Here is a 24,475-nt window from a genome sequence, read left to right on the forward strand (position 1 = left end):
CAAAGACCAGAGAGAGGTGACAGAAAATCGAAATTCGTATTTACGACTACAGTTTAGGTCCAACGATACTTGTGGGAGCGACACAGCAAGACAAGTGGAATCAGCCACTTATAAGCTCACTGATTCAGTGGTCACGACGAATGCAGCTGAGAGTGAAGGTATGAGGCGAGGTGAAATGCTTGGGTAGCTAACGAACGGTAACTTACCACCTACGAGTCGTCGTAATCAGCTAACTAGCTAGCTAACGTTAGTTGTCAAACCAGCTCTCAAACCGATGTGATCACGACCCGTTATATATTATTACATTGATACAGTCAGTTCAGTCATTTTAACTAGCATAAGTGACACAACAAACTTGATTTTCTCTTTTCTTTCAACATTCCCAGAATCCGAGCTTAGTTTCACACGAGCTGGCTAGCTTTCGGACTCTGGTTCTCTCGAATCCGGCCGATATAACTCAACTCTTGAGATTTAAGATGGAGGTGTGTGGCCGTGGGCGGACTGGAGCCCAGACTTAACATAAAATGAAGTTTTTGTTTTGTTTTTTTAAATCACCAACTACTGCTTTCAGTAGGACTATTCTGTACCAGGGTGCGGAAATCAGTAGCTAGTTTTTGATAACGTCGTTTGTATGTGACGTCGGAGCTCCAGTCCCCGCATACTAGTCACCGCTCAACTCTACCGTAAATCGTTGAGTTTAGTCGGCTATCTCCAACCATGCCCGTTGGACGACGCTCGACAGCATTCGCTAGCGTATATTGCCTTCCCTGCCAGCGGGCCCAGTAAGAAATGTTCCCTTTTACGTAAACTTCACCCATGAGTCCGATTAGCCTGCCTAGATCCCATCTAGGTTAACGTTAGATTACGCCCGCTTCTTGTCCAGCTTTGACAGTGTAATTTAGCTGCTTAGTGTTTGCACCTGTCAGGCATAGCTAACTAGATAGTAACAACAATAAATGCGTGTTTTCACATTGCTAGCTCTCGGGGCCGTTGTGTTTTTAATCACATCACTTATAGCTAAGCTATAACTGTAATTTCTTCCGCAGGATGGCAGGTGTTTTCGATATAGACTTGGAGTCGGACGACCTTAGCGATGCAGAGGTGGGGGATTTGAGGACACTTTTTGTTGTTGCTGTTAAATTAGGAAAACCTAACTAACTTGTTATTAGAGTGTCAGATCAAGGCTGTGTTCAATGTAGTGACGAAAAAGCCCAGACAATTGCAGCTAGTATAAACAGAGCATATAAACTACGAAGAATGTTCCCCAAAATAAAAGATGCATGCATGATCTGTGATATTACATAATGCCATGTTCAGTCTATCAGCAGTGGCCCTTCTTCACGTGTCTACAGTGAATTAACTTTGACATCCTCTCTTCTATCCCCCTTGTGTTCTGTAGGATGACATTTGTGACTTCACCGTAGCAGAGACAGACCCGTAAGTGGAACAATGAACTTAGTCACTTGTCCACCATTTCATGCGTGAGCCTATATCTTTTACTGAATCATATAACCTCACCCTCACTCATTCCCTTTCTTCCTAACTCTCTCATCCCCTCTCTTAGTGTTCAAACAGAAGAGATAGAGCTGACCAGTGCCATTGTCAACAGAGACAGTGAGAGGATCGGACCAGACAGCTTTGAGCTGCTAAGTGTGCTGGGCAAGGGGGGCTATGGCAAGTGTGTGTGTGTGTGTGTGTGTGTGTGTGTGTGTGCGCGCGCCCATCAGTCAATCAGTGCGTTTCTACGAATTTCAGTTTCACAATCTACTTGGATATACACCAAGCTCTTGATCAGAAACTCAATCCAATTGTCATCGACCTATTTAACAATTGTATTTCTACTTGCAGGTTTTCCAGGTACGGAAAGTACAGGGTACACAGACGGGGAAGATATTCGCCATGAAGGTTTTAAAGAAGGTCCGTGCATTTCATCTTAATCGTTCTTCTCAGCCGAAAGTATGTTCTAAACGCTGCCACGGTGCCAGGGCAAAATGTAGTATATCTAAATGCACAACTTCCTCCACCTCCTTCCACCCATCCCTCTTTTCACTCATCCCTCTCTCCTTTTTCTCCCTGCCAGGCGAAGATAGTGTGTAACGCCAAGGACACGGCCCACACGCGTGCGGAGCGGGAGATTCTAGAGACGGTGCGGCACCCCTTCATCGTGGACCTGCTGTATGCCTTCCAGACCGGGGGTAAACTCTACCTCATCCTGGAGTGTCTCAGTGGTGAGAGAGGGATGGGGGGGACCTGTTGTACGCTTTCGACCTCCTGGAGGGAGGGGATCTGGGTAGGACAACCATGTCTTACCTCTGAATCCTGGCACTTCAACTTCGACACTTATCTCCCTAATCTTGTTGTTTCTGTTTCTTTATCAGGTGGAGAACTGTTCATGCAGCTGGAGAAAGAAGGAATCTTCATGGAGGACACTGCCTGGTAAGAGAGAGAGAGAGAGATGCTCAGCTTCAGGTTATCATTAGGAAAGGATACAAGTGTGAGGCTGAGGCCATAAACAGCAGTTTAACTTCCATGTGAACATTTTGTAGAAGATGAGAATAAGAGCTTGACCGTATGTCTTGTGCATGTGTACGAGGAGGAGTGTTAATACATGTTTTTTCCTTCTTTGGCAAATAGTTTTTATCTGGGTGAGATTGTGCTTGCTTTGGGACACCTCCACTCAAACGGAATCATCTACCGAGACCTGAAACCAGAGAATATCATGCTGAACCACCAAGGTGTGTCTGTCTGTTACATGAACTCGGCAAAAAAAGAAACGTCCTCTCACTGTCGACTGCATTTATTTTCAGCAAACTTAACATGTGTAAATATTTGTATGAACTTAACAAGATTCAACAACTGAGACATGCACTGAACATGTTCCACAGACATGTGACTAACAGAAATGGAATAATGTGTCCCTGAACGAAGGGGGGGGGGGGTCAAAATCAAAAGTAACAGTCTGTATCTGGTGTGGCCACCAGCACTGCAGTACTTAATGCAGCATCTCCTCCTCATGGACTGCACCAGATTTGCCCGTTTTTGCTGTGAGATGTTACCCCCCCCTCTTCCACCAAGACACCTGCAAGTTCCCAGACATTTCTGTGGGGAATGGCCCTGGCCCTAGCCCTCCGATCCAACAGGTCCCAGACATGCTCAATGGGATTGAGATCCGGGCTATTCGCTGGCCATGGCAGAACACTGACGTTCCCGTCTTGCAGGAAATCACACACAGAACGAGCAGTATGGCTGGTGGCATTGTCATGCTGGAGGGTCATGATGAGCCTGCAGGAAGGGTACCACATGAGGGAGGAGGGTGTCTTCCCTGTAACGCACAGTGTTGCGATTTCCTGCAATGACAACAAGCTCAGTCCGATGATGCTGTGATACACTGTCCCAGACCATGACGGACCCTCCACCTCCAAATTAATAATTCCTTCGACGATAAACGTGAATCCAACCATCACCCCATGTGAGACAGAACCGCAACTCGTCAGTGAAGAGCACTTTTTGCCAGTCCTGTCTGGTCCAGTGACGGTGGGTTTGTGGGCACATTGTTGCCGGTGATGTCTGGCGAGGACCTGCCTTACAACAGGCTTATAAGCCCTTAGTCCAGCCTCTCTCAGCCTATTGTGGACAGTCTGAGCACCGATGGAGGGATTGTGCGTTCCTGTTGTTGCCATCTTGTACCTGTCCTGCAGGTGTACTGTTCGGATGTACCGATCCTGTGCAGGTGTTGTTACACGTGGTCTGCCACTGCGAGGATGATCAGGTGTCAGTCCTATCTACCTGTAGGGCTGTCTTAGGCGTCTCACAGTACGGACATTGCAATTTATTGCCCTGGCCACATACCTCCTTGCAGCATGCCTATGGCATGTTCACGCAGATGAGTAGGGACCCCGGGCATCTTTCTTTTGGTGTTTTTCAGTCACAGTAGAAAAGCCTCTTGAGTGTCCTAAGTTTTCATAACTGTGACCTTAATTGCCTACTGTCTGTAAGCTGTTAAGTGTCTTAACGACCGTTCCAAAGGTGCATGTTCATTAATTGTTTATGATTCATTGAACAAGCATGAGAAAAGGTGTTTAAACTCTCTACAATGAAGATCTGTGAAGTTATTTGGATGTTTATGAATTATCTTTGGAAAGACAGGGTCCTGAAACAGGGACATTATCTTTTTGAGTTTAGAAATCAATGTCACTGAGATGAAAATATGATTTTAAAATTTAAAAAATAAATCATTGATCTGCTATGGATTGGCTTTTGATTACAATTGACAGATATTGTATCTCTGTCTCCCAGGACACATCAAGCTGACTGACTTTGGCCTGTGTAAGGAGTCCATTCACGACGGCGCTGTCACGCACACCTTCTGTGGGACAATCGAGTACATGTGAGTGTAGTGCCACACTGATGTGAGATAAGGATGCTGTCTCTGAGTCAGCTTTCGCTCTGAGACTGCACTTTCTTTGAATGACAGTAGGGGTCGCTGTAGTAATCCTAGTTCAGATAGGTCTGCGTTCACCAGACTAGTTACAGTACAATTCTCCCCCTCCTCCCTGAAGTTAAGTGTGCATTTAAAAACATTACATTTGTCCATGGGCTGCATGGTCTTCCACCATATTCCGTACACTAACTAAACTGGGCTCCCGAGCTACGCAGCGGTCTAAGGCACTGCATCTCAGTGCAGGAGGTATCACTACAGTCCCTGGTTCAAAATCCAGGCTGTATCACATCCGGCCGCGATTGTGCGCCGCCCTATGGGACTCCCAATCGGCCCAGCATCGTCCGGGTTTGGCCCGGGGTAGGCCGTCATTGTAAATAAGAATTTGTTCTTAATAACCTAGTTAATTAAAGGTTAAATAAATAAATACATGTTGTTTTTCAAACTTTTTATGCGAGTAAGGTCATACCGTATCAAAACAAATATCACGACAATGATGGTACAATTTTATAAATGCTGACAGATAATTTGTTCCATCGACATGGGATCTTTTTGTGTGGGTAAAATTAATCATATGAGACACGGCAGTGGAAATGCTTTAAAGTGCAAATATCAATATTATAACCATCATATTGAAGTAAACTTGGGAGTCATAAGATGATATTGGCGTGTGTGGTCCTCCCACTACGACTCGGAAAACATGCAGTTTATTAGGCTGCAGATGAAATGACATGATCTTCACAGGGTGGTGAAAGTTCACATTGATACTGATGCTCCTAACCAATAAATAAAGAGTCTGATTCTGGTGACATGATGATCGATGCTTGACTGCCGTTTTGACAAAATATAAATATTTGTCGCTCTATCCGTAATATAGTTTCATCATGTAGACTAGCCTACCCACACAGCCTACCTGCGCTGTAGGCCTACTGCATCTGAGTTCACGTGCTAAGACCAGAGTAGGCACGTTTGCTATTTAACGCAACAGTTTTTGTTACAAAACTCTAGAGTTGAAAATGCTATGGGAAACACATTGAACTTTTTAGATTTTGATTTCGTACATGAGAACTTTTTATGTGCACTAAGTCATCCACACTGATTTTTATTCCGTTTGGTGGAAACACCACTGGTGGGAAAATGTGCTTATTTTATTTATTCTGATTTTTAGAATTTTCGCATAAAAATCTGTCGCATATTGGATTTTCTTTCAATCCATGAAGGGGAGTGAAAAGTTCACACTTTTAAAAGGTTGATCATTGAATCACAGCCAATACTGGGAATCTTCTACTGAAGTGTCTCTTCCCTGCGCTCTCTATCCCCTCACTCTCTTTCTCAGGGCTCCAGAGATTCTGACGCGTACAGGACACAACCGGGCGGTGGACTGGTGGAGTCTTGGAGCCCTGATGTATGATATGATGACGGGCTCGGTGAGAGACGGGGGGGTGTAAAGAGGGATGGGGTGTACCATTTGAAAGACTTTTGACTCAAACATCTGTGGTCTTCTTGCCTGTCCCTGTCACTCCCCCATAGCCTCCGTTCACTGCTGAGAACAGGAAAAAGACCATTGATAAGATCTTGAAGTGTAAAGTCAACCTACCGCCCTACCTCACACTGGACGCCCGAGATATGATCAAAAAGGTAAAGACGCCCCCCGTCCCCATCTCTCGTTATGTTTAAGAACATTTATCATCATAAGAATAGAGGTCAAGACTCAATCTCTCATTATTCTGTCTTTCTCTCTAACCCACTGTACTACTCTCTCTCTCTCCCTCTCTCTACATTTCCTTCATCTCTTTTTCTCCCTCTAATTTCAATTTAAGGGATTTATTGGCATGGGAAACATGTTTACATTGCCAAAGCATGTGAAATGGATAATAAACAATTACTTACAAAGTTCCAAAGAAATTTAAATTTCAAATGTCATATGTGCAAATGGTTAAAGTACAGAAGAGAAAATAAATAAAACATAAATATGGGCTGTATTTACAATGGTGTTTGTTTTTCACTGGTTGACCTTTTCTTGTGGCAACAGGTCACAAATCTTGCTGCTGTCATGGCACACTGGTATTTCACCCAATAGATATGGGAGTTTATCAAAATTGGGTTTGTTTTCAAATTCTTTTTGGGTCTGTAATGAGGGAAATATGTATCTCTAATATGATCATACATTTGGCAGGTTAAGGAGTGCAGCTCAGTTTCCACTTCATTTTGTGGTCAGTGTGCACATAGCCTGTCTTCGCTTGGAGAGACAGGTTTGCCTACGGCAGTCTTTCTCAATAGCAAGGCTATGCTCACTGAGTCTGTACATAATCAAAGCGTTCCTTAAATTTGTCAGTCACCGTGGTCAGATGGTATTCTAGTTTGCTCTGTTTTTTGTTAATTACTTGACACATTGGAAAGAATCATCTTTTGGGGTTTTCTCATGATTTGGATGGGTCTAATTGTGTTGCTGTCCTGGGGGTCTGTTTGTGAACAGAGCAACAACAGTGCTTGCTTAGGGGACTCTTCTCCAGGTTCTTCTCTCTGTAGGTGATGGCTTAGTTATGGAAGGTTTGGGAATCGCTTCCTTTTAGGTGGTTGTAGAATTGAACAGCTCTTTTCTGGACTTTGATCATTAACGGGTATCGGCCTAATTCTGACTCTGCATTATTTGATGTTTTACATTGTAAAACGGAGGCATGTTTTGCAGAGTTCTGCATGCAGTGTCTCAATTTGGCGTTTGTCCCATTTTGTGAATTCTTGGTTGGTGTGCGGACCCCAGACCTCACAACTATAAAGGGCAATGGGTTCTATAACTGATTCAAGTATTTTTACCCAGATCCTATTTGGTATGTCGATTTTTGATGGCTTAGAAGGCCCTTCTTGCCTTGTCCCTCAGATTGTTCACAGCTTTGTGGAAGTTACCTGTGGCGCTGATGTTTAGGCAGAGGTGTTTGTGTGTGTAGTTTTTTGTGTGCTCTGGGGCAACGATGTCTAGATGGTATTTGTGGTCCTGGCAACTTTTTTTTGGAACGACATTATTTTTGTCTTACTGAGATTAACTGTCAGGGCCCAGGTCTGACAGAATCTGTGCAGAAGATCTAGTTGCTGCTGTAGGCCCTCCTTGGTTGGGGACAGATGCACCAGATCATCAGTAGACATTTGACTTATTAGGGTGGGTGAGGCCGGGTGCTGCAGACTGTTCTAGTGCCCTCACCAATTTGTTTATATATATGTTGAAGATGGGTAGAGGTCGACCGATTTAATCGGAATGGCCGATTAATCGGGGCTGATTTCAAGCTTTCATAACAATCGATTATCTGCATTTTTGGACACCGATCATGGCCGATCACATTGCACTCCACGAGGAGACTGCGTGGCAGGCTGACTACCTGTTACGTGAGTGCAGCAAGGAGCCATGGTAAGGTGCTAGCTAGAATTTAACGTATCTTATAAAAAAACAATCAATCTTAACATAACTACACATGGTTGATGATATTACTAGTTTATCTAGCTTGTCCTGCGTTGCATATAATCGATGCGGCGCCTGTTAATTTATCATTGAATCATAGCCTACTTCGCCAAATGGTTATTTAACAAGCACATTCGCGAAAAAGCACTGTCGTTGCACCAATGTGTACCTAACCATAAACATCATCGCCTTTCTTAAAATCAATACACAAGTATATATTTTTAAACCTGCATATTTGATTAATATTGCCTGCTAACATGAATTTATTTTAACTAGGGAAATTGTGTCACTTCTCTTGCGTTCTGTGCAACAGAGTCAGGGTATATGCAGCAGTTTGGGCCGCCTGGCTCGTTGCGAACTGTGTGAAGACCAACTTCGCCAAACGGGGGATGACTTATCAAAAGCGCATTTGCGAGAAAAAACAACACAATCGTTGCACGAATGTACCTAACCATAAACATCAATGCCTTTCTTAAAATCAATACACAGAAGTATATTTTTTAAACCTGCATATTTATTTAAAATAAATCTAGGTTAGCAGGCAATATTAAACTAGGGAAATTGTGTCACTTCTCTTGCGATCATGGCACGCAGAGTCAGGGTTTATGCAACAGTTTGGGCCGCCTGGCTTGTTGCAAACTAATTTGCCAGAATGTTACGTAATTATGACATAACACTGAAGGTTGTGCAATGTAACAGGAATATTTAGACTTATGGATGCCACCCGTTAGATAAAATACGGAACGGTTCCATATTTCACTGAAATAATAAACGTTTTGTTTTCGCAATGATAGTTTCAGGATTTGGCCGTATTAATGACCTAAGGCTCGTATGTGTGTTTTTATGTTATAATTAAGTCTATTATTTGATATTTGATAAAGCAGTCTGACTGAGCGGTGGTGGGCAGCAGCAGGCTCGTAAGCATTGATTCAATCAGCACTTTGTGCGTTTGCCAGCAGCTCTTCGCTGTGCCTCAAGCATTGAGCTGTTTATGACTTCAAGCCTATCAACTCCTGAGATTAGGCTGGTGTAACCGATGTGAAATGGCTAGCTAGTTAGCGGGGTGCACGAGACCTTGAAGTAGTTGTTCCACTTGCTATGCAAGGGCCGTGGATTTTGTGGAGCGATGGGTAACGATGCTTCGAGGGTGGCTGTTGTCGATGTGTTCCTGGTTTTCAAGCCCAGGTATGGGGCGGAAGCTATACCGTTACACTGGCAATACTAAAGTGCCTATAAGAACATCCAATAGTCAAAGGTATATGAAATACAAATGGTATAGAGAGAAATAGTCCTATAATTCCTATAACAACTACAACCTAAACTTCTTACCTGGGAATATTGAAGACTCATGTTAAAAGGAACCACCAGCTTTCATATGTTCTGAGCAAGGAACTTAAACGTTAGCTTTTTTACATGGCACATATTGCACTTTTACTTATCCAACACTTTGTTTTTGCATTATTTAAACCAAATTGAACATGTTTCATTATTTATTTGAGGCAAAATTGATTTTATTGGTTTATTATATTAAGTTTAAATAAGTCTTCATTCAGTATTGTTGTAATTGTCATTATTACAAATAAATAAAGACATTTTTTTTAAATCGTCCGATTTAATCGGTTTATGCTTTCTTTGGTCCTCCAATAATCGGTATCGGTATCGGCGTTGAAAAATCATAATCGGTCGACCTCTAGAAGAGGGTGGGGCTTAAGTTGCATCCCTATCTCACCCCAGGCACTGTGGAAAGAATTTCATTTTTGCCCATTTTAACCGCACACTTGTTTGTGTACATGGATTTTATAATGTTGTATGTTTTTCCCCCAACACCACTTTCCATCAATTTTGTATAGCAGACCCTCATGCCAAATTGAGTCAAAAGCTTTTTTGAAATCAACTAAGCATGAGAAGACTGCCTTTTTTGGGGTTTGTTTCTTTGTCAATTAGGGTGTGCAGGGTCAATACGTGGTCTGTTGGTGATTTGGTAAAAAGCCAATTTGACATTTGCTCAGTACATTGTTTTGACTGAGGAAATGTATGAGTCTGCCGCTAATGATAATGCAGAGGATTTCCCCAAGGTTGCTGTTGACGCATATCCCACAGTAGATTTTGGGGTCAAATTTGTCGCCACTTTTGTGAATTGGGGTGATCAGACCTTGGTTCCAAATATTGGGGAAGATGCCAAAGCTAAGGATGATGTTTAAGTATAGCCAATTGGAATTTGTGGTCTCTATATTTTACCATTTAGTTTAGGATTGTTAGGTTCTAATTCTCAGAGTAAAAAAACTCAACGGACATTATGAAAGCCTAACCAAGTTTATTCTTCCCAGAGGATCAATACAGCTGCGTTAGACAAAACATGTTTCCCCCACCACAAGTGTGTGATATATATATATATATATATATATATATATATATATATATACACTCCAAATGAGGCACTCCTTCTCTCCAATCCTTACATCTATTATGATTTGGCAGGAAGACAAAGTAATAGGGTAATAAACCATCATTTCTCCCTTAAGGGATTCTGACCTGACCTCAACCCCTCATTTGCCTAATCCACAGATTTCCGTCCGCATCCTCTATAGTAATCCTGTGACTTCCTCCCGTCCACCCAGCACATTCCAAAGCCATCTGGTGCCTACAGATAACCATTAACATCTGATGTAAAAAAAAAAAAAAGAAAAACACTAGGATAGCAATGTTCCAAGTTTAACCCAGAATCCAACAGGATACCATCAACATCAGAGGCCTTTTTGGGTTGGAGAGTTTGTATTTTGTCCTGTAGTTCATTCAATGTAATTACCAGAACCCACTGGATTTTTCAGTCTTTAATAGTTGATTCTAAGATTTGTATTTGATCATGTATACGTTTTCACTGTTTGTTCTTTGTTATAGGGCCAAAAATATTGGAAAAGTGGTTTATCCATACATCTCTGTTTTGGATAGATAACTCTGTTGTTTTAGTGTTTTCCAATTTTCCCAGAAGTGGTTAGTCTATGGATTCATCAATTTCATTGAGCTGATTTCTGGCGTGCTGTTCCTTTTTCTGTATTGCATTGTTTTAGTGATTCACCGTAGTCAAGGTGAAGGCTCAGGTTTTCTGGGTCTCTGTTTTTGGTTTGATAGGTTTCTTTCTTAGGTTTTTGCATTCTTCATCAAACCATTTGTCATTGTTGTTAATTTTCTTCGGTTTTCTGCTTGAAATGTTTAGATTTGATAGGGAAGCTGAGAGATCAAATATACTGTTAGGCTTTCTACTGCCAAGTTTACACCTTCGCTATTACAGTGAAACGTTTTGTCCATGAAGGTGTCTAAAAGGGATTGAATTTGTGGTTGTCTAATTGTTTTTTTGGTAGCATTCCTTCAAGATATTCAGTTCCTTTTGGTTTTGATGCCTCATGATTTAAGTATTGCTCTGTTCAAGTAGACTTGGATTTTGCCGGGATCTGGTAGGGGTGTCAGTGGGCTGACTGTGAACGCTCTTAGAGAATCTGGTTTGAGGTCAGTGATAAAGTAGTCTACAGTACTATTTATAGTCCCCTCAAAGCCTACCATTGACTGTACATACCCAGCGTGCGACAGAGCTGCAGGGGTTGTGACCCGTTTTGTTGGTTATGTTGTGCCTAGGGGGGCATATGGGGGAGGAAATGCTGTCACCTCCAGGTAGGTGTTTGTCCCCCCGTGTGCTTAGGGAGTCACATTATTGTCCAGTTCTGGCATTTAGGTCCCCCTTCAGGATGGAGAAGCTGTCTTGATTAAAGTATGGGGATTGTAGTGGGGGGGGGGTATAGGTAGTACACAGGAGGACATTTTTCTGTTGAGATCATGTCCTTTTGAATTTCTAGCCAAATGTAAAATGTTCCTGATTTAATTTAACAGAGTGAGTTAGGTCTGCTGTATACCAAATTAGCATACTGAGTCCCTTCCCTGTTTGCCAGCAGCATACCACCCTGCATCCCACTGCTGTCTTGCTTCTGAAGCTAAGCAGGGTTGGTCCTGGTCAGTTCCTGGATGGGAGACCAGATGCTGCTGGAAGTGGTGTTGGAGGGCCAATAGGAGTCACTCTTTCCTCGTCTAAAAAAATATCCTAATGCCCCAGGGCAGTGATTGGGGACACTGCCCTGTGTAGGGTGCCATCTTTCGGATGGGACGTTAAACGGGTGTCCTGACTCTCTGAGGTCATTAAAGATCCGATGGCACTTATCGTAAGAGTAGGGGTGTTAACCCCGGTGTCCTGGCTAAATTCCCAATCTGGCCATCACACCATCACGGTCACCTAATCATCCCCAGTTTACAATTAACTCATTCCTCTCCCCTGTAACTATTCCCCAGGCTGTTGCTGTAAATGAGAATGTGTTCTCAGTCAACTTACCTGGTAAAATAACAGTAAATAACAATAATAACACCTGGTAGATGGGACTACCAGCTCTCTGTAACCTAGAGGGCAACCAGTGGGTCCATCTCCTCTATACCATGTTTCTTGTAGGATGACGATGTCTATATTTCTGATTTATTCGTTCCAGGTTCCTGTTCTTTTAGGCCAAAGGCCAATGACCCCAGGCCTTGGATATTCCAGGATGAGAGAGTGAAGGCTTTGTGTTCCATAAAGTATCCAATGTTGTTAGTCGTGTGGTCTGGCCTCAGACCATTAAGTGTGATTATCTGGTACATGCCATTTGCTTGGGCTAGTGTAAGAATGGTGGGTTGTGCCTGTTTGCCTGCTCACGGTGTCTCTGTCTTTCTCTCTTTACCTCTCGCTCTCTCTTTACCTCTCTGTCTCTCTCTCTCTCTCTCTCAATTCAATTTGTTTTGTTGGCATGATGTAACAATGTACATATTGCCAAAGCTTACTTTGGATATTTACAATATGAAACTAATAAGAATCAAAATGGTCAACAGGACAACAGTAACAAGAATAACCAAGGGTCAAAATAACCATACATTGAACAATAAGCATTCAGTAGAGTGCAGGTTGATTGGTCTGTCAGACACTCTACCTCAACTTGTGGCAGGAAGCAATGTAGTGCGCTGCCAACCCACAGCTCTCTGCGTCCTCCCCCAACAGGACGAGTAGCCTATTCTCATCAGAGAGGTAGGTCTTTGAAACCTTGAATAAGGGTTTCAAATTTGGGGAAATGACACTCTCTAGTTGTTTTATATTTTTTGACACTTTGTCAGGAAATGCAGCTCTGTCTTGGGTTCTGTGGTTGCACAGCCTTTCCTCTACGGGGAGACATGTTTTCCTGTGTCTACCCTTCTCAATGGCAAGGCTGTGCTCACTGAGACTGTACTTTGTGAATGTTTTGATCAGTAACTATGGTAAAATAGTTCGCCATGGTGTACTGTCGATTTAGGGCCAGATAGCACTGCATTTTGCTTGTGCTTGTGATTCCCAATAAGCAATGTAGTTTAGTTGACTGTTGTAATTAGTTTTATTCTGATTGATTGGATGTTCTGGTCTTGATGCTTTGGTGTGTTAGAACAGGTTTGTGAACTCTGGACCAGCTGGATGAGGGGACTATTTTCTTTGCTCAGCTCTGCAGGGCTTGGTAATGATATTAGAGGGGGTCACTGTATTTTAGATGTTTCCTAAACTTAATTGCTCTTTTTTGAGTTTTTATTATTGGTGCATATTGGCCTAATTCTGCCCTGCGTGCATTGTTTGTACTTTCCATCAGGTCTGCATGATTTGTTTTTAATTTGAGGGCTTGAAGTTTCTTGTAGAGCTCCTGGTCAGTAATTGGGGAGTTCAATGGATTTTAATTGTCCTTTATAGCTTTTTCTAATCCATTCAACCTCTCAAATATTGAGCAATCTTTCCAGAAGTTGTTTGTGTTTATGGACTCCTCAATTAGTGTCAGCTGCTTGCTGTTGTACTGTGCTTTTGTTGGTTCTGAGTGTACGTTTATAGAGTTTTTTTAAAGTCTCACAGTAATGAAGGTGTAATTCACCATTATTTTGGTCTCTGCTTTTGGCTGGATAGTGTTCTAAGTTTATTTCCTTATTTTACGATCTGCATCAAACCAGTTGTTATTCGTGATCTTTAAACAAAAAAAAATGATTGTCAATTTCAGTTGTGCTTCTTTTGATGTTTGCCTGAATACATAGTTGATGTTTTTTACTGCTAGATTGATGCCTTTTTCTTTCTTTTTTTCTGTGAGTGAATGTGGTATCCAGAAATGTATCTAAGAGTGTTTTGGATATTTTGGTTCCAGGTTGCTTTCTGGTATTCTTCTGCGCTGTTTTGGGCCCATCTGTATGAATTTCTGATGTTGTATAGCTTACTGGGCTGTGAATGTGTGCTTGTTTCCATGTCTATTCTTTTGAGCAACAGCGTGATTTGGCTGTGATCAGACAGAGGTGTTAGTGGCTTGACAGTGAATGAGCTGAGAGTGAAAGGGTCAATGTCTGTGGCCAAGAGGTGAGCAATAGGTGCTCTGGACCATCACTACTCTCTGGATGGTTCTGGCTTAGAATATGTGGACAACTATAAATACCTAGATGTCTGGCTAGACTGTAAACTCTCCTTCCAGACTCATATTAAGCAACTGCAATCCAAAATTAAATCTAGAATCAGCTTCCTATTTCGCAACAAAGACTCGTGCTGCCAAACATACCCTCGTAAAACTGACTATCCTGCCGATCCTAGACTTCGGCGATGTCATTTACAAAATAGCCTCCAACGCTCTACTCAGCAAACTGGATGCAGTCTATCACAGTGCCATCAATTTTGTCACCAAAGCCCCATATACTACCCACCATTGCGACCTGTATGCTCTCGTTGGCTGGTCCTCACTACATATTCGTTGCCAAACCCACTGGCTCCAGGTTATATATAAGTCTTTGCTAGGTAAAGCTCTGCTTTATCTCAGCTCACTGGTCACCATAGCAACACCTACCCACCCACGCTCCAGCAGGTATATCTCACTGGTTATCCCCAAAGCCAACACCACTTTGGCTGCCTTTCCTTCCAGTTCTCTGCTGCCAATGACTGGAAAGAACTGCAAAAATCACTGAAGTTGGAGACTTATATCTCCCTCACTAACTTCAAGCATCGGATGTCAGAGCAGTTTACCGATCACTGCAGCTGTACACAGCCCATCTGTAAATAGCCCATCCAACCAACTATCTACCTCATCCCTTATATATATTTTTTATTTGTATTTTTATTAAAACCTGCTCTTTTGCACCCGTATCTCTACTTGCACATCCTCATCTGCCCATCTATCACTCCAGTGTTAATTGCTAAATTGTAATTACTTCACCAGTATGGCCTATTTATTGCCTTACCTCCTTATTTCATTTGCACACACTGTATACAGATTTTTCTATTGTGTTATTGACTGTACGTTTGTTTATGTGTAACTGTTGTTTTTGTTGCACTGCTTTGCTTTATCTTGGCCGGGTCGCAGTTAAATGAGAACTTGTTCTCAACTGGCCTACCTGGTTTAATAAAGGTGAAATAAAATAAATGTAAAAAAAAGGTGACTCTCCTCAGTCCCCCGTAACCAACCTACCTACCTTCTCTGATTTCTGCTGGAAATTCAAAAAGGGGGGGGGTGGGAGTATCTGTCTCTGGTGGTGGTGTTGCTATGGTTGCCACCAGTAAACAGTTGGAGCTAGGTGGTATGCTAGCCGACAAATTTGCACATTTGAATTTAGCACGATTAAGATTGACAGAGAGTGAGTTAAAAGACCAATGTGTTGACCAATGTCTTCCTGTGTTGATCTTCAGTTGTACAATCTCTCTCTTTACCTCTCTACCGCGCGCTCTCTTTACCGCTCTCGCTCTACCGCACGCTCTCTTACCACACACTCTCTTTACCGCTCTTTATCGCACTCTCGCTTTACTGCGCTCTACCTCTCCCTCTTTGCTCTTTACCGCTCTTTATCGCGCTCTCGCTTTACTGCGCTCTACCTCTCCCTCTTTGCTCTTAACCGCTCTTTATCGCGCTCTCGCTTTACTGCGCTCTACCTCTCCCTCTTTGCTCTTTACCGCTCTTTATCGCGCTCTCGCTTTACTGCGCTCTACCTCTCCCTCTTTGCTCTTAACCGCTCTTTATCGCGCTCTCGCTTTACTGCGCTCTACCTCTCCCTCTTTGCTCTTTACCGCTCTTTATCGCGCTCTCGCTTTACTGCGCTCTACCTCTCCCTCTTTGCTCTTTACCGCACTCTCTCTCTACCTCGCACTCTCGCTCTCTTTACCCCTCGCTCGCTCTCTTTACCCCTCGCTCGCTCTCTTTACCTCGCTCGCTCTCTTTACCTCGCTCGCTCTCTTTACCCCTCGCTCGCTCTCTTTACCTCGCTCGCTCTCTTTACCTCGCTCGCTCTCTTTACCTCGCTCGCTCTCTTTACCTCGCTCGCTCTCTTTACCTCGCTCGCTCTTTACCTCGCTCGCTCTTTACCTCGCTCGCTCTTTACCTCGCTCGCTCTCTTTACCTCGCTCTCTCTTTACACCTCGCTCTCTCTCTTTACCCCTCGCTCGCTCTCTTTACCCCTCGCTCGCTCTCTTTACCCCTCGCTCGCTCTCTTTACCCCTCGCTCGCTCTCTTTACCCCTCGCTCGCTCTTTTTACCCCTCGCTCGCTCTCTTTTTCTTTACCTCTCGCTTTACCCTCGCCGCTCTCTTTACCTTCGCTTCTTTACCCCCCCCGCCGCTCTCTTTACCCTTCGCCGCTCTCTTTACCCCCGCCGCTCTCTTTACCCCCCCGCTCGCTTTCTTTACCCCTCGCTCGCTCTCTTTACCCCTCTCTCTTTACCCCCGCTCGCTCTCTTTACCCCCGCTCGCTCTCTTTACCCCTCGCTCGCTCTCTTTACCCCTCGCTCGCTCTCTTTACCCCTCGCTCGCTCTCTTTACCCTTCGCTCGCTCTCTTTACCCTTCGCTCGCTCTCTTTACCCCCGCTCGCTCTCTTTACCCCCGCTCGCTCTCTTTACCCCTCGCTCGCTCTCTTTTTCTTTACCGCTCGCTCTCGCTTTACCTCGCTCTCCTTTCTGTAGTTGATGAAGAAGAGTCCTTCTCAGAGGCTAGGCTCCAGTGCGGCAGACTGTAAAGACATACAGGTGATACACACACATCTCCCGTTCACTCCAACCCCCTTTGTTTTCTATTGACATCATAAAGCTATATAATAGGCTTGTGTTTAATTCAGGAAGTAAACAGAAATGTCTACCTCCTTTGAATTGACTGGAATGAAATTGCCTCCAACTCTGCTTTGTTATGATCAGTGCTTATACGGATGCTAATTGAACAAAATCCATGAGCCTAGACCTGCACTGTACAGGGATGGATTCTAAGTGCAGCATTTTTCTGCTGGTTTCACAGAAGCATCCCTTCTTCAGACACATCAACTGGGACGACCTGCTGAATAAGAGGTGTGAGCCGCCCTACAAGCCATGCCTGGTATGACCACTATTCTGTCACTGTCTCAATAGCTAAAATGTCCAATCTAAGCTGGGTCTTTTAAATAATTGAGGAGGTGCCTTTGTTAGGTTGAAACTGTGTCGTACCACTCCATGAGCACGGTTTCTCCATCCTGCTATCTGAGCATGGATACATGCACACAATAATATGATTATTGTGGATAGTCAGATTAATATAATAGTTTGTTTTAAAAACGCTTAAATGCTTTGCAAGAACAACTATTTCCCTAATAATCCTGGCTAAATGCAGAAAATGGCCTATCAAAATAAACATTCTACCGAAGTCTATTAGATTCTGAGTTCAGACATATAAAGTTTATGAAAACTATAAGATGTAAAGTATTCAGACCACTTTACTTTTTCCACATTTTGTTACATTACAGCCTTATTCTATAATTGATACGTTTTTTTCTCCTCATCTACACACAATACTCCATAATGACAAGGCAAAAAAAAAAAGAAATATTACGTTTACATAAGTATTCAGACCCTTTACTCAGTACTTTGTTGAAGCACCGAACGCAGTGATTACAGCCTCAAGTCTTTTCAGGTATGACGCTATAAGCTTGGGACACCTGTATTCGGGGAGTTTCTCCCATTCTGCTCTGCACATCCTCTCAAGCTCTGTCAGGTTGGATGGAGTGCGTCGCTGCACAGCTATTTTCAGGTCTCTCCAGAGATGTTAGATCAGGTTCAAGTCCGGGCTCTGGCTGGGCCACTCAAAAACATTCAGAGACTTGTCCAGAAGCTACTCCTGCACTGTCTTGGCTGTGTGCTTAATGTCGTTGTCCTGTTGGAAGGTGAACCTTCGCCCCAGTCTGAGGTTCTGAGCGCTCTGGTGCAGGTTTATCAGTGATTTCTCTGTACTTTACGCTGTTCACCTTTCCCTCCATCCTGACTGATCAAATCACATTTTATTTGGCACATACGTGTTTAGCAGATGTTTTTGCGGGTGTAGCGAAATGCTCATGTTTCTAGCTCCAACAGTACTGTAATATCTAACAGTACACACAATCTGAAGTAAAGGAATGGAATTAAGAATATATAAATATGAGTACAGTACTGGGCTATTTAGCTAAAGAATCCCCATGTCGTGCGGGCAGGGCACGCGGGAGACGGGGGTTCAATTCCCCGATGGGGAGGAAGGAGTTGGCTGTCCTTGTACATACAAATGTGTTCTTAACTGACTTGCCTAGTTAAATAAAGGTTGCACGAAGAGCATACCATTTCTACACCCTAATTGTAGTCTATCCAACACCCAAATGGAGATTAAGTGAAAATACATCTCATTGATTAATCAAGAGCAGTCCCCATGCTTGTCTCAGAGCAGTGTGAAACGGTGCTAAAATAGTTGTAGAAGCAAAAGCCTAACTTCAATATGCTCTTTCATTAAATAAGACCTACACCACGTAACAGCACATTACTCAACACTAGTGAGACATGTCGCCTACGGTAGGCCTACAGTATACTGAAAAATATGACTCTACTCTCCGCCAATAATTACATATAGAGGATTGGAGGATATTTCTGTAATTCAGTGATATTTATTCCCATAGTAATTTATGGATCCTTAACTAAATAAACACCGGCATTTTGAAATGGTATTTTTATATATATATTTTTATTTATTTAATGAAAGCATAAAGATGCCATTATTAGTTACATTGTTTGTTTGAACGTGCAGACTGGCACTAAGAACAGAACAGCGGGAACGTTTCCCTAGTCAGCTCCGTTATTAGTGCAATGCCCCTTAAATATTTTGACGATATCTTTTTCAAATAACGTAAAATGAGCGAGGAAAAAGGACATTCTTGAACATGGGGTGAGACATTGTTACTACTTTGTAAAAAAAAGCCACCTTGTTATTTAGAATGATTTATTTCTGTTTTTAGAGGGAGAGAAACCAAAAGCCTACAAACCTCCCAGTCGAGGCCGGCACAGGTATTGAACCAGCATCTGTAGCAACACAGCTTGCACTGCTATGCAGTGTCTTAGACCGTTGCGCCACTTAGGCGCTGTACAACGTGACCGGTCGTGAGTGGCCTACAGTACTACAGTAAAACCTCAGAGGCAGTGGCTCGGGTGGTTGTTGTCCTTGATGATCTTTTTGGCCTTCCTGTGACATCGGGTGATGTAGGTGTCCTGGGGGGCAGGTAGTTTGCCCCCTGTGATGCATTGGTCAGACCGCACCACACTCTGGAGAGCCCTGCGGTTGCGGGGCGTGCAGTTTCCGTACCAGGCGGTGATACAGCCCAACAGGATGCTCTCAATTGTGCATCTGTAGAAGTTTGAAGGTTTTAAGTGCCAACCCAATTTTTTTCAGACTCCAGAGGTTGAAGAGGCACTGTTGTGTCTTCTTCACTAGACTGTCTGTGTAGGTGGACCATTTCAGTTTGTCAATGATGTGTACGCTGAGGAACTTGAAGCTTTCCACCTTCTCCACTGCCGTCCCGTCGATGTGGATAGGGGGATGCTCCCTCTGCTGTTTCTTGAAGTCCACGATCAGCTCCTTTTGTTTTGTTGATGTTGGGTGAGACATTATTTTCCTGGCACCACACTCCCAGGAACCTCACCTCCTCCTTGTAGGCTGTCTCCCACTCCCTGCTGCTGAAAAACATCCCCACAGCATGATGCTGCTGCCACCACCATGCTTTACAATAGGGATGGCTCCAGATTTCCTCCAGGTTTGGCGTTCAGGCCAAAGAGTTCCATCTTGGTTTCATCAGACCAGAGAATCTTGTTTCCCATGTCCTTTCCCCCCTTTTGGCGAACTCCAAGCGGGCTGTCGAGGAGAGGCTCCCATCTGGCCACTCAACCATAAAGGCCTGAATGGTGGAGTGCTGCAGAGATGGCTGTCCTTCTGGAAGGTTCTTTCATCTCCGCATAGGAACTCAGGAGTTCTGTCAGAGTCACCATCGGGTTCTCGGTCACCTCCCTGACCAAGGCCCTTCTCACCCGATTGCTCAGTTTGGCCGAGCGGCCAGCTCTGGGAAGAGTCTTGGTAGTTCCAAACTTTTTCCATTTAAGTATGATAGAGGCCACCCAGTTCTTTTGGACCTTCAATGCTAGATAAATGTTTTGGTACCCTTCCCCAGGTCTGTGCCTCAACACGATCCTGTCTCGGAGCTCTATGACAATTCCTTCGATCTCATGGCTTGATTTTTCTCTGACACGCACTGTCAATTATGGAACCTTATATAGACAGGTATGTGCCTTTCCAAATCATGTCCAATCAATTGAATTTACCACATCTCAAGGTTGATCAATGGAAACGGGATGCACCTGAGCTAAATTTCGAGTTTCATAGCAACGGGTCTGAGTACTTATATAAGTAAGGTATCCGTTTTTTGTTTTTAATACATTTGCAAAAGTTTCTAAAAACCTGATTCAGCTTTATCATTATGGGGTATTGTATGTATTTTTTTTTTTAAATAAAGTATTAAAATGTGGAAAAAGTCAATGGGTCTGAATACTTTCCGAATGCACTGTGGATTGTTTTTCCGAACTCACTTCTCTCACGCATTAGACAGAGGCTTGCGCTGCTGGCACATGCACAGATCAAATACACCGATGGAACACCAATTAAGCTGTTTACATGTCCTAATAACTTGAACGATGGCTCAGAAAACCAGGTTTTATTTGGCGTATACTTACCTTGGTTTTGACCTTACGCTGATTGAAGTTAAGCAGAGTAAAGTGTTTACATGAGTATTGCCATACTACGTAAACGGTTCAATATCAAATTATTCGTGTGCATGTAAACATACTTTCTCCCACCATTTCTCTCTCTCCATTCAACCTGTTCCCCCCTCGTTCTCCTCTCTCTCTCTCTCTCGCTTCACCCCCTGTAGCAGTCAGATGAGGACGTGAGTCAGTTTGACACGAGGTTCACCAAGCAGACTCCGGTGGACAGTCCTGACGACTCCACAATCAGCCACCAGCACGAACACGCCTTCGCTGTGAGACGATTACATTTGAGTCATTTAGCAGATGCTCTTATTCATAGCCACTTAGAGTAAGTGAGTGCATACATTTTCTGTACTGGTCACACATGGGATTTGAACCCAGAACCCTGGCAAGTAATTATTGAACACCACCCTGTTCTCACCTGGAACAAAACACCTCTTATTCAGGTATTTCCCAAACAAAATAGAGTAGTGGAAGTGTTGCTAGAATTGCTTGTCATCCTGTATAATTAATTAATGGATGTTGTCTGTCCAGGGTTTTACCTACGTGGCTCCCTCTGTGTTGGAGAGTCTGAAGGAGGGCTTCTCCTTTGAGCCACGGACACGTCCCGTACGCAGACACAACAGCAGCCCACGCACCCCCATCAGGTGACACACACACATATGCATGGGCTTACACTCACTTACAGTGGGGAGAACAAGTATTTGATACACTGCCCATTTTGCAGGTTTTCCAACTTACAAAGCATGTAGAGGTCTGTAATTTTTATCACAAGTACACTTCAACTGTGAGAGATGGAATCTAAAACAAAAATCCAGAAAATCACATTGTATGATTTTTAAGTAATTCATTTGCATTTTATTGCATGACATAAATATTTGATCACCTACCAACCAGTAAGAATTCCGTCTCTCACATTTTCTTGAAATGAAACGTTTAATCTGAAATCCAAAATGCTGGAGTACAGAGGTTTAAAAAAGGTTTAGCTTCTCTGTCCAAACAAATACTTAGGGGAGTGCATATACATACACACATTTGTACATGCACGCTGTACACACACACATACACCATGATTGATATGCATTTCCCTTATCTAATGTCTCTTCCCATTTCTTTCTATTATTGTTCATATTGTCGCTCCTCAGTCCTCTCAAGTTCTCTCTCCCCGGGTCATTCGCCAAGTCCACAGGAGGATCAGGGGGAGGAGAGAGCGAGTCGGACCTTCTCTCCCAGACCTCGTTCCGTCTCCCGCCAACAACCCCACCCACCGACAACGGCGCCACACAGCCAATCAGCACACCAGGCCGGAACAAGAAGCAGAAGTGTAACCGGAGATGAACTGGAGTAAGCAGAGTCGGGAGGAGTCCGAACTTTTGGCCGCGTTCCAGGCCGACTACTTTGCAGACGTGCCGCGCGCATCCGCCAATGGCTGATTGCCACGTCATCGACAGTTGGACGCATGTTGCTATACCATACGATGTGGGTAGCTGATATGTTTAACACCTATCCAGGCATTGTGACTTCTGGCAGACGACTGCTAGTCCGTCTGGAACGCGGCCGCTCTCAGGGGGCCTTGTGTTTCTCACAGGCTGGGTCCCAAACCCCCATACTGCACACTCGCTCCCTTCCCCCTATACCCTCATTGACTCATTCCTTTAAGGTCTGAATAGGGGATGAGCTTAGTTGAAGAGCTACAGGGTGTGCAGCCTTTTTGTTCCAGTCAAGCACTAACACCTGATTCAGCTCCTGGTCTTGATGATTAGTTTAGTAGTATCAGGTGTGTTGGTGCTAGGCGGGTGCCCACCTCCACCTACCAGGGTTGTGACTAGAGGGAGTACAGCTACAACCGGACGTGACTTTTCGTCGCAGGTTAGGAGAGCATTTTAGCTAATCCTAACCCTTTTCTTAACCTTAATTCCTAACCTGCCACGTTAATGATCCTAACCTGCTGCATAAATGTCACTTTCAGTCGTAGCTGTACTCCCTCTAGTCAGAATCACCTACCAGGGGTGGGGTCAATATCTGTTTTCTTCCTGAATTGACTTGAAATGGAATTGACCCCAACCTTTCCTACCCTACCAGAGGACCAGCCACTGCTTTTCCATGGCCAGTTGCCACAAAGGGAAGTCAACCAGGGTTTAGGGAACAGGTTGCGTTATCAGTTTGGGATCCAGCCACTTCACTTGACATTTTTCTCAACTTGCCACATAAGCAAAGAGAACACAAACTACTGCCAAAGCATTTGACATTGCCATTATCAAGATGTTAAAAGGTCGATTTTGGGCAAAAAGAAACGCTTTAAACTGTATAACTGATCAATGTGCCATCATACCAGGTTATTTAATTTTTATTTTTTTTAAATTGATGAATAAGATATTTGACTATAGATGTGCCATTTCTTACTGATCTCTACAGTTTCCGGCCAAAATCAAGTCATGTGAAATGATGTCCACATGTACTGGAAGAGTTACATGCTCGCGTAGCTAATGAACTAGCAACGTTGTGTGCGGCACGCCTGACCACAATAACACAATGAACCACCAAAGGTACGGCCCATTCCTGTTTGAAAATTGAGGAATAGGCAGAGTTGGACCGTATTTCACGCCCAAAGTCGACCTTTAAAAGGTTGATTTTTAGACTAGTGATCATTGTCATAACGCAGGAATGAAAGTATTGAATGACGCACATTTCTAAAAACACTGTATAAAATACTCTGCTTAAGATCATCTTTAAAATACTAAAAAGATGAGTATTTTTGATTATGAAAGCGACCACGTTTATACATAAGCTCGTATTACAGCTGTAAAGCAATCCGACTCATTTGAGTCCTATGTGTCTGAAGCGAAGTTGAATTAGCCTTTTATTTTTTAACAAGCACTCATACCATAACATTACTCATATCATGTAGAACCAGAGATCTACACAGTTCTAGCAAACTATTGTACATGTGGGCAGACCTGGGTTCAAATAGTATTTGCTTTCTTCCTTGAGCTAAAGTTTCACTTGATTTGAGCTTGTCTGGCGCACTGGGACCAATGGAATAGTCCAAACGCCATCCATCTGGCTCTCCAGTCAGGCTCAATCAAATGACCAAAGAAAATTGATACCGTTTGATTTTTGAACCCAGGTCTGGTGCCAACATGGCATCCATTCACATTCTTCCAACTGAAACAGTTTGCCGAACTCTGTTTATCCGTGGCTCTTTCATCAACCATCCTGTCATACTGTTGTGAGAACTAGCTTTGGAAGACAAGACCTCTATCATTGAAAGTCATATTTGGGTCTGGGGGAGGGAAATAATATTTACACGTATTTCATTTTTTTAAAAAGTATTATTTAATGGACTGATATGTTCTGGATCTAAGTGGAATGTTTTTATCAGATGTTTTTATTTTATTTCCTGCGGCTAATGTGGTTGTGAGGAAAATAGGTTTGCAGAATCCTATCCTGAAGAATAAAGACATTGAATGTCTGAA

At 43.4% G+C, this 24,475-nt stretch overlaps 1 protein-coding gene across 1 annotated transcript; it reads left to right on the top strand.

Moving 5' to 3' along the window:
• Positions 1 to 692: 692 nt before the first annotated feature.
• On the top strand, positions 693 to 24,475 carry LOC115145842 (ribosomal protein S6 kinase beta-2-like). The gene is made up of 16 exons (XM_065004060.1): positions 693 to 782; positions 1,047 to 1,101; positions 1,400 to 1,437; positions 1,565 to 1,682; positions 1,849 to 1,917; positions 2,081 to 2,228; positions 2,379 to 2,436; positions 2,635 to 2,735; positions 4,297 to 4,387; positions 5,775 to 5,865; positions 5,969 to 6,076; positions 16,890 to 16,952; positions 17,215 to 17,292; positions 21,164 to 21,271; positions 21,534 to 21,646; positions 22,145 to 24,475. The coding sequence occupies exons 1-16, from the start codon at positions 718 to 720 to the stop codon at positions 22,335 to 22,337; spliced, it is 1,497 nt and encodes a 498-aa protein (XP_064860132.1). The 5' UTR covers positions 693 to 717; the 3' UTR covers positions 22,338 to 24,475.

Source organism: Oncorhynchus nerka, linkage group LG18, assembly GCF_034236695.1.
Source record: "Oncorhynchus nerka isolate Pitt River linkage group LG18, Oner_Uvic_2.0, whole genome shotgun sequence".
NCBI lineage: Eukaryota > Metazoa > Chordata > Actinopteri > Salmoniformes > Salmonidae > Oncorhynchus > Oncorhynchus nerka.

Coding starts and splice junctions, on each gene's coding strand:
- LOC115145842 (XM_065004060.1), top strand. CDS start 718: ATGCCCGTTGGACGACGCTCGACAGCATTCGCTAGCGTATATTGCCTT. Junction 2,437..2,634: donor TTCATGGAGGACACTGCCTG/GTAAGAGAGAGA, acceptor TTTGGCAAATAG/TTTTTATCTGGGTGAGATTG. Junction 16,953..17,214: donor CAGACTGTAAAGACATACAG/GTGATACACACA, acceptor CTGGTTTCACAG/AAGCATCCCTTCTTCAGACA.